This window comes from Puntigrus tetrazona, chromosome 8, assembly GCF_018831695.1.
Source record: "Puntigrus tetrazona isolate hp1 chromosome 8, ASM1883169v1, whole genome shotgun sequence".
NCBI classification, from domain to species: Eukaryota; Metazoa; Chordata; class Actinopteri; order Cypriniformes; family Cyprinidae; genus Puntigrus; species Puntigrus tetrazona.
The window spans coordinates 4769240-4783428 of NC_056706.1; the positions used below are offsets into that span (position 1 = coordinate 4769240).

General features: G+C 38.0%; 1 protein-coding gene across 1 annotated transcript in view; it reads left to right on the top strand.

The window, feature by feature from the left end:
• Positions 1-14189, top strand: part of kcnd1 (potassium voltage-gated channel, Shal-related subfamily, member 1) — a 56994-nt gene continuing 42805 nt past the window's right edge. Inside the window, exons 1-2 of the mRNA XM_043246039.1 lie at positions 1-182; positions 1075-2879. Coding sequence (XP_043101974.1) covers positions 1765-2879 — 1115 coding nt within the window. The 5' untranslated portion in view covers positions 1-182; positions 1075-1764. The remainder of the gene's footprint in view (positions 183-1074; positions 2880-14189) is intronic.

Consider the following 14189-nt stretch of genomic DNA (forward strand, 5'->3'; position numbering starts at 1 on the left):
TGCAACAGAGCAGCGGAGGAGAGGAGAGAGAGGCAAGGAGGACTAGGCGTTACGGTCGCTCCTTCACAAGCTGCATGCGAGATGCCAGGACTGCTGCAGAGAGATTGCCGTTTCTTTCCTTTTTCTTTCTTTCATCAGCTTTCCCTCACATTGAACTCTTCCTCCTCTCGTCTGTCTCGGAGGTAACAAGTCTTTAAAGATAAATCATTACTTATCGTTACTGCTGGCAACTTGCTTGACTTTTTTTTATGCCGTTTTATTTATGGCTCTCATCGATTTTGGGAGTCACTTTAGGGATGTGCGTTTAAGGAAATTTAGAAGCACCTATATATATCTATATATAGAACGAATAAGTTGGTTGTGTTGTGTTTTGCTCCAGAGCTGCATTCGTGCTAAAGTAAACCCAGAATTTACTGTTCGTCTTCTACGTGCATGTTCTTGCGCATGGTGCAGGAGGTGTAGAGTAATGCATTATTGATTTTTGATTGTGGGAGCGTGTTGTATGCATTGTCACCTGTCCTCTGACAGGACCCTTAAGGGCAGCCCGTGCGGTTATGTGACGATACTCTAAAAAGTTTGTGTCGGTGTTAAAATCTGATTCTGGATTAGGGAGGTTCTTCATACTGAGATGCAACAGGAAGTTGCATTAGCTTAGAAGTGGGGAAACACATTATTGATTGACTTTATACGTTGCATATTGATTGTTGTGAACCTGAACATTATCTTGTGCGAAATAGTAGCATTTTTCTGATTGTTCCGGAGGTATTTTTTAAAGTAGCATAACTACATATATTTATGAGCAATTTATAAATGTATTTTTGTGTATTCTATTTTATATATGTTAAATGTAATGTTATGCATACATAAATGTAGCTAGTTTTTATATGTTAAGTGCACATGTTTTGTTTGTAGCATAAAGTGTGAATGACTAGCGTGCGAGAGCTCTCATAAACAGACTGTGAAGCTTGTTTATTTTAACAGTCTCTGACGTAAAACAAGCTGGCGAAAGAAGCTGCTGTGTCCCGTGTTGCTTTGAGACTTCATCTAAGGATTTGTTGTGTTGTTTTATGACAGGTGCATGAAAAAACGGCCATACTTGGAGTCCAGGTGGCTTCTGTTCTGAGATCTCCATTTGAAAATCTTCTCAGCCTCTTGTGAAATTGAGTAGCCACTTGAAGCTTGAAGAAGGAAAAATAAATGAAAGGCAAGAGTCTTGAAATTGCATAAAAAGGAGGGAGAACGCCTTCAAAGAATGGACACAGTAGAGGAGAAATAGTCTTCTTGCTAACTTCAGAAAGCCTCATCACAGACTAATAAAAATTTGAAACGGCACAGGGCAGCAACAAATCAGTATTCTCCGGCAGAGCCTGCAAGAAATGGCTAAGAGGGTTAACCCTTTAAATGGCTGAATTGATTTTTTGAACAGCCACTGCAAACAAAAGACTTTTAATGGGTCGTTTGAGAATCATTTTTGACATATGGAGATCCTGATATTCAAATGGCTTTGACACTCTGACAGCCCCAAATTTTCTTTTTTTGTAGCAGATAATGAAAACATTTGCCTACTTTCATTTACCTCACAGGATTTCTTCCTAGCCTATTAAATGTACAGTCAAAGCGAGGAACTAGATCCTCAGCTCGGATGATTAGTTCGGAAAGACTCTTTCTGGTCCAAAAAGGTTCAGAAAATCTTCTCAGGACTGACTGGCGGTCACTCTATTGGTGTATTTGATTTATTAACAACGCTTAGCCACCAAATTAAAAATGGCTGCCGGAGTGGCAACATGGCTGCCGTTTGCCAGGGCAGCGGCCGTCGGCTGGCTTCCTTTGGCCAAGAAAACCATGCCCAAACCGCCCGTAGATAAAAAGAGTCGCAACGACGAGATCCTGTTCGTAAACGTGAGCGGGCTCCGCTTCCAGACATGGAAGAACACTCTGGACCGCTACCCAGACACTCTGCTGGGCAGCTCGGAAAAGGAGTTTTTCTACAACGAGGACACTCAGGAGTATTTCTTCGACAGGGACCCGGAGATGTTTCGCCACATTTTGAACTTCTACCGAACTGGCAAGCTTCACTACCCGAGACAGGAGTGCATTCAGGCCTTCGACGAGGAGCTGGCGTTTTACGGCATCGTGCCGGACATTATCGGTGACTGCTGCATGGAAGAGTACAGGGACCGCAAGAAAGAGAACCAGGAACGTTTGGCCGAGGACACGGAGGCCGAGATGGCGACGGATACTCCACTTCCGCCGCACAGCACACCTCGGGAACGCTTGTGGCGCGCCTTCGAAAACCCCCACACGAGCACCATGGCTCTGGTTTTCTACTACGTCACGGGTTTCTTCATCGCCGTCTCGGTCATAGCAAACGTGGTGGAAACCGTGCCCTGCCGCCCCCCCAAAGGAAGCAAGAAAGACTTGCCGTGCGGCGAGAAGTACTCGCTGGCGTTTTTCTGCATGGACACTGCCTGCGTCCTCATCTTCACGTTCGAGTACCTCATGAGGCTTTTCGCCGCACCCAGTCGCTGCAAATTCATGCGCTCGGTCATGAGCGTCATCGATGTGGTCGCCATCATGCCCTACTACATCGGCCTTGTCATGCCTGAGAACGAGGACGTGAGTGGCGCATTCGTCACATTGAGGGTGTTCCGTGTCTTCCGGATCTTCAAGTTCTCGCGACACTCTCAGGGCCTGCGAATCCTGGGTTATACTCTGAAGAGCTGCGCTTCCGAGTTAGGCTTCCTCCTGTTTTCCCTCACCATGGCCATCATCATATTTGCCACCGTCATGTTCTACGCCGAGAAAGGCACCAAGGGAACCAACTTCACCAGCATCCCAGCCTCCTTCTGGTACACCATAGTCACTATGACAACACTTGGGTGAGTCCATTCCCTTTTTGTCTGCAGCTTGTGATGTTTTGAATAGATTGGTTTTTTATATGCAGAGAGCTTTTCTATGACTGTGGACTGCAGTGAAACTGGTTCCATGCTAACATTAAAAAAGCTAAGGAAGGAGTTGATGAGGTCCATTAAGAACTTTCTAGAACATTCCCATGTGATCCAAACCACTTACAGCCTCATTGCTCATTTATGATGCTGACAGTGTTCTTATATAGAAGTCCAAATGAAACTTTTGCAGCAAAGAATGAGTTTCAATATGAATAGGGTTTTGTTTTTAAGTTATAGCTATTGTGTATCTTACAATATCGCAAATCAACAAAGGCATTATTATTATCACAAATATCTAAGCTAAATTGTGTGTGTGTGTGTATGTATGTGTTTGTATATATATATATATATATATATATATATATATATATATATATATATATATATATATATATATATATACACTAAGTTCTTGTAACAGCATGAGTTTTTCTTCCTGCTTCCATTTAGGTAAGACACCTATGTTAAAAAATGCTAATTTACAAGGTTAAAGAAACTTAAATCCCCCCTGGCTACAAAACCAGTACTGTATATGCTCCTTTGATTCCCCAGTTATGCCTTGAAACCTCTCTTATAGTTCTCTGTAGTGAGTCATTTGCTCATAAACTGAGCTGTGAATGAGTGATGTGCTGTTTCTGCACAATAGTCTTCAGCCCCGTCTCTGGCCATTGGTTTACTGTCAGGCTTTAGGGAAGCAGAAATGACAGAGTCCAGTTTTCTCTTGTTCATTGATACAGTTTAATCCCTCAGAGTGATAGATGAAGAGTGGAACGCTGTGTCACTGCGCTCCAGAGCAGAGGATGAGGAGGATATATGAAGCATATAGTTATTTTATGTGTATTTCTCCAACTTTTCTCCTGAACATTTGGTTGTTTTGCAAAACATATCAATATGTTTGCTTTTTTTTCCATGTTGTTGTTGGGTAGAAAACACCCACACAGTTGCAATGAGAATAATTCAGATGGTGCACAGTATTGTGATGCAAATTATAGCACATGTAGGCTGTGTTTCCAATGTCATACTACTATACAATACTACTATTTTTGTTAAGTATACTGTACAAAGTGTGCTAATTCATGCATGGAGCACCCGAACGAGTTGCTACATGTGTCAAAAAACATGGTATGTAAGCATAGCAAACCGGGAAATTACTTCTCCAACAACGTAATGTGCTCATTTTGACCTTCCATTTCAAGTGTTATGAATAAACTGGCAGCAGTATCTTTTCATTTGATTTGTTTTGAACAGTTTTCCATGTACACTAATGCCACTGGTTGAGCAAGTGAGGCATGAGGATAGAACGTAATCATCAGGTTCTAGAAAATGAAATCTCCATTTATTAAGTGATAAATTCATAAAATGCCTTTCTATTGAAGCTGTCAGTCAGTATATTTAATTTCATATAAAATTTTGATTTAAAAATTTGAATTTAATGAACAGATTCCAGGCAAAGACTTCTAATGTGCAACCTATTTTCTATGCCTCATATGATACAATCTCTCTCTCTTTCCCTCTATATATAGCCAGTGACTAATATTTAAATGACCAAAACGTCAAAATTACGTAGGACTTTATTTTATATTAACGGTTAGAGTCAAATCCTGGCTTTAAATCAAAGTTTGTATTATGAGTCACACTTTGCACTTTGTATCATAGTGACTTGGGTGTTATTGCCCAAACTCATATTTGTAATGGACATTGTTGCATACTGCATATGGATTCACATACTATTTTGAATTGCATCCAGTATAGGTTGAATACTCTGATGCGCAGCATTATTGTGAATTTGGTTAAACTACCTTTCTGTTGCTCTCGGGCAGTGGGCGAATGATGATGGCCTGTAACAATAGTGGTCGGGTTTAGATATCAGATTCACATTAGTGCTAATGACAATCTTCCCGTGTATTATGCAAATGTAGGAAATAGCACCATATTACTCATAATATCTGAGCTTATCGTGCAAATGTCAGGAGCTGCGTATTAACACTCTCGAGCAATACATCATCCTGTTTACGTGATCATCGTGCACACATATATATTACCTGCTATCAGGTTTTCAGCAGTTTTTCATCAAATGACATGCGCACTTTATACATTAATCTTTGGTAAAGCGGCGATAACCATATTTGAGCAGGGTTATTGCTATCTAGAAGTCTACACATTTTATATAAAATTGTGTACTTATTGAACTGTGTGTATAATATGATCTCTTCCACCTAAATGTATAATCTGCATTATATTATTAGATTTGCCCACTTCATGCAGAGCAGCTCCCAAACAGATGGCTCTCATTAATGTTAGAGGTTCAGATGTTAGATCTAACAGTATTATGGTTTCAGTCTATCTGTATATATGCAGTGATGCTTACTATTACATCTTGAAGCCATCTATAATGTGCTTATTAGTAGTAATAATCGCTGTTGCTGTTACTCACAGTTAGAGCTGATTTTAACCGATTATGTAACCTGTGTCACACGTTTGTCATGTGTGATGCTTTAAATTGTGTGGTTTGGTGAAGAATGGTGTGGTATAATGTGATTCAGTTTTATACATTTTGTAAAAGGGGAATGAGAATATAAGTATCTAGTTCTTAGTTTTTTTCAGTTTCAGTTGCATTACCTTTTTTAAAATCAAGCAACAACAAAAAATAAATAAATCACCCTTATGTTGTTCTAAAACTTGTATCATTTTTTTTCCCAATCACTGTTGAATATGCAGAAATGCAAATGAGATTTGAGAGCTTGTAGTGAATAATGATGTAAAGTTTGTAGTTTGTGTCTGGATGATAAGCCTGTGACGCCATCCGGCAACTTTAAAACCTAATCATTGACATTTCACCCTCAAACTAATTACTTTTACATAGACCCGGCCATGTGACCATTGTATAGTCTCCAAAGCAAATCAAATCCGGAAGCAGTCATGTTAGAACAACAAAAGTAATGTTCGGTTTTCGAATTCGGTACTCTCTCTTTGCATTTATATGTTAATATGCATGACAAACAGAGCGTCAAGAAGTATAGCATTATAAACCCTATAATCATATTTTCCAAATATAATTATGCACTTCTGTGGTTTGGAAATCCCGGGCAATGAAAAGGCAAATAACTCAATCAGGTTGCATGCTTCAGCGTGCATGTTAATGAATGTCTGAATTGAATAAATGAATATATTTGTGGGGGTTCCTGAAGATGCGGTATAGAGATCACCTGATGCATTAATGTTTTATTCTGGGTTGGGTTGACTGGCCGTGCGCTCTCTAGAGAGAGCCGGATAAACGCTCTGCTTTAGCCTTACTGTGCAAAAAGAAGTGCATGTGCGCAGATCAAAGGAGCAAGCAAAGAGTCTTTAGAAACTCTTGGCGAGTGCAAGATTCGATTGGTCGGTCTGTGGCGGCAGCCGAGTGGAATTCACATTACCAAGACTTAATATCCAACTTTACGCTCGCTCTCCTTTGACCTTGACAGGGCAGCGTTTGGAGCAGGAGCTGCTGAATTAAGATGTCTGCTTCGTTCCATTTGGATACTGTGTTAAATGTTTAATGCACCTTCTAAGTTATTATTTAATGCAACCTGGGAGAAAGCAGGATACAGTAGCCCAGTGTGAGACATTACTGAAGCTGCTCGTAAATGAGGCAGATCTTGGCAGAAGGAGTTATCTCGACTGCTTTAAATAAAAAATGTGCATAAAATGTAATTTAAATGCAGAATTGCTATTCGAGTTTGACACTAATTAATTAATTGACTTGCTTATATTGAGATTAATAACTATATGTAATATTTATTTTTGGCCTTTCAGCCTATTTGCCTTCCATTTTAAGGAAAGTGGGGTGTAGACAAAATAGGAAAATAGGGTGAGAGAAGGTGAATGGGATTGGGACATGACCCAGGTCAAACTTAAACCTGGGTCCCTGTAGGCGAGCAGCTCTTATGTCCTAACATGTGCACAGTGAACTGCACTGCAGCGCTGACTCCATTCGATTTTAGCACATTTACATTTACATTCTCTTATAGCTCTCTTACAGCTTACGTAGTTGTACTACAAATACCACGGCTGATCTATAGTTAGTAAAGCAAAACCCTTCATTTCGTTTATAATGGTTTAATTACAGTATCGTGGGGTTTTTTTTTCTTTGTAAAACCATGGTTAATTGTCATTTGGGGCGTTTCTGTTAACTGTTCTTTGCTTGTTTTATCATTAATCAATAGCAGATGTGATGGGACGTTCAAATCTTTCCAGTCGGGGAGTAACGTTAATCTGTCCCTTTACAGGAGGACAAAACTTGTTGTCCCCGAGCGTCGGCGTCCCTCTCTAGAGTCCACAATCACCATCTGCTGTTGGCTTATATAAGTGTCTTGTGGGAAAAGCGTCGTCCTTGAACAATGCAAGACCCAGGAGACCTCACAGCAGTCGCACTAAGCGCTAATGTCTGTGACAGAAACCACTCAACTTATCACTTCATTGAAGCTGTCAGGCTGCGTGATGGGATTGGGCCTCTTATTTTATTATTTATTTTTTTTTCTCCTCAGACTGATGACCTGTCAGAATTATGTATTAGTGATGTAATGCGGTTCTGGTCTTGGTTCAGTTCACATAATTCATCTCGTGCTGGAGGCAGCGGGAACCACATGCTTTTTTTTTTTTGGCGTGTAAAGGTCGGACGTGATTGGCTGGGGGATTTGACTGTGGCATAAGAGATAATGCCGGCTGAGAACAGATTGAATTCAGGTGTGGATATGGTGCAGTTCAATGAAGGATTTATGATTTCTGCTTGTTTTCACATGATGGGTCAGATGCTTTCATGAGTGTGAATCATGAACATACCATACCGTAGCAACCAATCAGAACATCTTCACATAGCAACACACTAAAAACGTAATAATAATTATAATAATAATAAAAAAAATAATAAAAACATACAAAACACCTTATCAACTGCATAAAACAGACACACACAAATATCAAATTTTTATATTTTTGCAAGTTAAAAGCATAAGAACTCTGTGTGGTGAATATCTATGTGAAGTTTTTAATATGCTTTAAAAAATCATGTGCAAATTCGTCAGTCAACCATCCAAAAAAAAGTATTTTCTCTTTAAAACTGCAGTTTACCAAATACAGTCTCAAAAATGAGGTCGTACATTTCCTTTGTCTTCTGTTTGTAACCAATCACATCAGTATGCAGAAAACGGCGCTTTCATTTCCTGTGTTTTTGCAGCACTGAGTACTACAGCCAATCACAGACATGTTCATTTTTTAACTGATCAGTCAATCAGATCGCTGATTGTAAATATGACATTCATTGCGCAGTGTAGAGCTTCATTGATTTTAACGGAATGAGACTGTGATGAACTAAGAAGAATGACAGCTTTTCAGTGATTGTAAGGGGAGTGCTTTTTGTACTTTTCTAGACTATAATATGTTCAGAATTTGAATATATTAACTTCGTTCCCAAACTGAAAATGAAAAATGAAAATTTTGTCATTAATCACTTACCCGGCCGTCTTTCCAAATCCGTAAAAGCTTTGTTCATCCTCGGGAACACCGTCAAGGTACAGAACTCCATTACTTGGCAGTCAGTGAGACAGTCACAAGGCTCCCAGTTTTCGTCCAAAATATCTTAAATTGTGTTTTGAAGATGAACTAAGCTATTAAAGATTTGGTCACTACCAATGTGTAGTGTTTACTACAGCGCCTACTTCTGCTAATTGTGTTAAAGTGGAGCAGGTCTAATGCTGCGTTCCATTTGTAGTCAGAAGTTGAAAATTCAGAGTTCCCAGTAGGAACTTTTAACTGGAACACCTTCCCAATTCCGAGTTCCAATTTGGAATCTTGGAGGATCTCAAAAGCTCCAACTTTAGAATCCAGTATGGCTGCTCTGTGCATCAACAGAAGAGGAATAAGTAGTAATATATTGTTTATTAACACTTAAGTTTGTCCATTTCTCAATTAAAGCTTGGCGATATGGCCTAAAAAAAAAATTAAAAATCTGATTTACGTTTTAAATTAACCCCGCTCCCCCACTTAAAATCAATCTACAGATGACAATGAAAATTGTACAAAACAAACTATATTTCATTATAATTTTCTCTTCTGGGAGAAGAAGCCAAAATGACAAGATGGCAGGTCTTGCCATTGTAAGCAGTGAAAATCTTAACGTAACATAAAACATACAATTATGTGACAATTAGTAAATCTGTATTCAGAAAGATATGGAAAACAACCAAAAAAAACGATTGCTAGCGGTTACAGTTACATTACACTACATAAGATTTCACTTATCACATAAACAGAGATGACTGAGAATGATGACAAATCATTTGCAGATGGAAATTGAAAAAGAAAAATACCATTTTGATTATGAAAAATGATTATCAAATATGAGACTATAATTATTTTTCACTTTGAGATTAAAGAAAAAACACGCCGTTTTAGAACAACATCATTCACTTTTGTTTATGTTTAAAGATTTGAATATTTAATTAAGAAGTATGGAACATCCAGACGTGTCATGTCAGATTTGATGTCATTGATGCCAGACTGCATTGATTTTCACATGTTGTGTCTTGAATATGCAAAAACGCAAATGAGATTTGAGACGTTCAGTGGAAGTGAAGATATGAAGCAAATTATGACATTTGGGTTCATTCCTCACATAAAAATGGATTGGGGAGGCTTGGTACGTAGCTTTGCTTTTTTGACGGTATTCTTCTGCATTTACTTCAGGTATTGTGTTTAACATTTGTTTTTGTGTATTGCAGAAAAATTGACGCAGGGATGAGTAAATGACAACAGAATTTTTGTCTGATCTCTACCTCTAACTTAATTCCTCCAGAAATGAGTCTGTTGACCTTTTCATTGACAGCTGGCACATTGTGCATTTCATAATTTAGTGTAATGTCACACACTGATGGATGTTTAAGTAAATTTATTCTGCCGCTTAATCAGAGCAAACCAACTTCCTCCCTGCAAATGAATTTGAACTCCTCTGATCTTGAATAAAACCAATATCCTCAGCTGTCTGCGGTCTTTCCATCTATAACTGTGGTTTGCCTGTCAGGTGTCTGGGGCTGTCTGACTTGTAGATATCGTACCTAAAAGCACAAGCAGTGTCTGAAATGTTCAACCAATCCCAGCACACTTCCAGGTATTGCTAAAGAAGGGATCAAGGTTAGATGCTGTCAGCTTTTAATGGCACGGCCTTTGTGTGATGCGAGTGGTTCGGCTGCATTGGCGTAAATATAATACAGTTTATATATTTGCAAAAGCTAACAAATGCACAATTGAGTAAGTCACCAAGTCCATCTGTTCCAGTCGCTCATCTTGACATATTTTAGCCATTTCTTATGTAATTTTATGCCGTTTGTCTGTGATTCATAGACTCGGAAGACTTTTTTTCTTATTGCCAATTCAATTTAGTCATCGAGTCTGATCTTTAGGACTGCATTGTCATTTGTCAAATCAATGTAATTAATATATCATTTTGTTATGTGTGCTATATATGCATTTAATTGTTGTATTTATTTTTATATTTTTCATTAATATTTATTATTTTTTTATTTTAAGACTAATCACATTTGATACACAACCTCCAAAAAGTCCGATTTTTATGATGATGATGATGATGATAATTATTATCAGCATTAGAATTACATTTTAATTATTTATTTATATATTTTTTATTTATCTCTCTCTTCAGACTAATGCGATTTTGAGTTAGATACCACAAAGATGATTTTTTTTTTTTCTGCCTATTTGAACAAAGCTTGAAGGACTTGTATTGAACGCTGTAGTTTACATTCATGCTGGCTTCCTGACAGCTCGCAGGGTCCAGACAATAACAGGCAATTCATAATCTTACAGGGAAAAGAGATCACACCTGGATTGGCTGCAGATAAAGGGATTTGTTGAGGTCTGGAGAGTCGTATGGTGCCCCGTATGATGGATTAGAGTGAAAAAGCCTCTCAGCAGTATGCCATGGTGATTATTCGTCATTTCATTCAGATGTTTAAACCGATAAACAACTTTGCAGCATAAGGAGTAATGATTCAATGAAATTTAGAGGTATGAATTTCTTTGCCTGTGAGGTTGCAGGTTATCACATTCATGAGAACAGAAAATGAAATGTCAAAAGGTCACGTGTAAATATCATATTTATCGCGCGGAGATGGCAGTGGCACCAATGCAAATATCCTTGGTGGTAAGGTGCTGAGCAGGTATTATCCTTGTAGTTTAGTAAATCATAGGATAAGGGTCAGCGGTCAGGAAGAGGGAAGATATTTTAAATGCATTTGACAGTGATAATAATGGCGGGCCCAAGACAGAGCCATGGGGCACTTCCATCAGAACTAGCTCTGTGTCGCAATACTGGGATTGAACGAAAGCTTAAATAGAGGTTCCCGTGGCCTTTCACGTGTTTTATGAAGGACAAGGGATGATGGAGAACTTTCTGAGTCATAGATTTATAGTTAACACATCAATCATGAGGTTAACTCTCGGTCAGGAAATCCAGCTCTTTGATTTTACAAGACGATTATCGTTTTTTTTTCACATGCATGTAATTGTCATCAGACAGATCTACGAATGTGGAGGTCGGTTATGGTTACAGCGACCCAGATTAATCATCACGAGTATGTAAACCGTTCAAACTGCGAGGCATTGTTTAATCAAAGCGTTCGTCAGTAACGATAGCTCTGTGCACAATTCATCTCCATGGTGCCGTTGCAAAAACGCACCCTCCCATTCTCCAGCGCTCCTGACATGATTTGGCCAACTTACACCTCCCTCCTATCCAAAAATAATCGTAGCTGCTCAGTCAGGTGGCCCCTGGCTGTGGTCCTTCTGTGTGCATGAGCCTGACCCATTTACCGCCTTTGTGGAGAAAAATGACAAAGCTGACATCATTTCCTCTCTTGCTTATGCCTCTCGGCGAGGTCCACACCTTTCCCACAGGAGCTTGAGAGAAAGGAAAGACTGCGGCACTAGACTGAAGTGCAGGCACTGTGGAAGAACGCTGGTGCAGAATGCTTGTTCCCTTGATAGCATTTTGCACGTGTTGTCATGTTTGGATCTTAATGAGCTGCTTACCTTCCAGCCAGGACTCAAGATTCAAGATTTTATTCAATTTAACGTGTCATTGCGCTGACAGATATGTATTTCTAATGACAAACTTTCACTAAAAGGGGTCATGTCATGAATGATGAAATTTAGTTTTAATTATTTTGAGATGATAAAAGAGTTTGAAATATGGTTCAGTCGAAACAGCTTTCAGCAATCAAAAATCCCTCTTTTATACCAATTATTTATACCAAGCTAAAAAAAAAAGCTCATTCTGATTTGGTTTTGTTTCAGTTTAATATATACATAAAGTAGTGCTGTGACGATTAATCGTGATTGATACATAATATACACAGTACACATACATATATTAAGTAAACAAACTTTTATTTTGAATGGGATTATTCACGATTAATCGTTTTACTGTTAGCAGTACTATTAAAATGCATTTATTAATATTAATATTTTATTGTAAAAGTTTTTTATATTAATTTTTATTGTTAGTTTAATTATCATTTTAAAAATATGTACTATGAAATATTGTACGGTAGAAATACTGTAAATGTGAAAATAACATTTCGAAAATTTATTAAAACTAAGCTGCTAAAATTAATTTTAATTTAAAAAAGATCTAACAACAATAAAATCAAACTATTGAAATTATTATTATTATTATTATTATTTTTTATGATGAGGTCGATAATGATAATAAAACAGAGGAATAATATATATATATATATATATATATATATATATATATATATATATTTATTTATTATTATTATTATTATTATTATTATTATTTTAATTAATGCGATGTAAAAAAATAAATATGACCATTTGTATGCTTATGTTCTGCAATGATCACAAGATATTAAAAACTAATTGGAATGTAGATGTTTTTTATGATCTGTTGGTGAGGAGGGGATTCTGTAATCTTCAGACTGCGAGTGTTCCTCAAGTCACGTCTTTGAATCACTGAGCATATTCGCATGAAGGAAAGCTCTTGCGTTCAGATGTGCTAGAAGGGAATCAATCGTCCTTGCACCGTGCCGCACGCAAACCTGTGGGACCCCCAAAGTACAAATCCATTTACACACTGAGAGCTGCATGTGCTCCGCGTGAAGGTGTGCATCCGCTCCGGCCCTGTGTGCTCAGGTTTGAAAATGTGCTGCGACAGTTTCCCGACCACCAGGTTCAACTGAGGGCACTTGACAGAATATATGACGGGTAATTGCAGATGACTTCCTGTGTTTTTCTGTTTTTGTCACGCATCACGCACTATCACGACACAAGTGAATCACTCAGCTCTGAATAAGAAAATAAATGCAAACCAAAGATTTTAAACTCAGGGATGGTTCGCAACAAAATGTATTTATTTTTTTAAATACTTATTTTACATACAAGTTTGGAATGACGCGAAAACTATCCCTTTAACGTTTTAACAACCAAAGTCCTATATGTATCATGTTTAAAGTTGTTCATTTTCTGGGAGCAAGAAGCGTCCCCGTGAATGATCACCGCTGTGCCCTTGAGGAAGTCATTTAACCCCAGGTTACTCCGGGGGGACTGTCCTTTTTATAGGGGGATGTCAAATTCATTTTAGGTCAAGAGCTGGATTGGAAACAAAATATCACTTTATGTGGGCCAATTTTTTTAGGCCTAAAACGAATTACATTTTGGAAGACATTTTAAGACCCTGGTTGTCTGGCAAAATTGTATTCTGAACTGCTCTACTGTGTTCTATTCTATTGTACTCTACTCAATTGTAATACAACATTTTTATAAATCGCTGTCTGGTTTAGTTTAATCTAGTCTAGTCTAGTCTGGTCTATCAGCAAGCTCATTGTTCGCTTGCCCCCCCCCGTGTCTCTTCCTACTCTTTCTCTCATTATTAACTAGTTAGCGCTTATATACACAGTCATTCATTTTCTCTCTGATATTTAATCACTTTAATCATCTAGAGAACTGTTCATTGTTCATTGTGCTTTGATTTATTGCCCACTAAACATGTCCAGTTCTGGAGGGAAAACAGAGCTCAATGTCACCTATAAGAGAGGCACCTTTACATTGACTTTAATATGGCTTTTAATGTTCGCTTGGGCATTTCAGTAGCATGTAATGGTAGAACACATCATTTTATTTTTAAAATTAAAAAAAAATTTAAATTAAATTTTTAAAAAATGT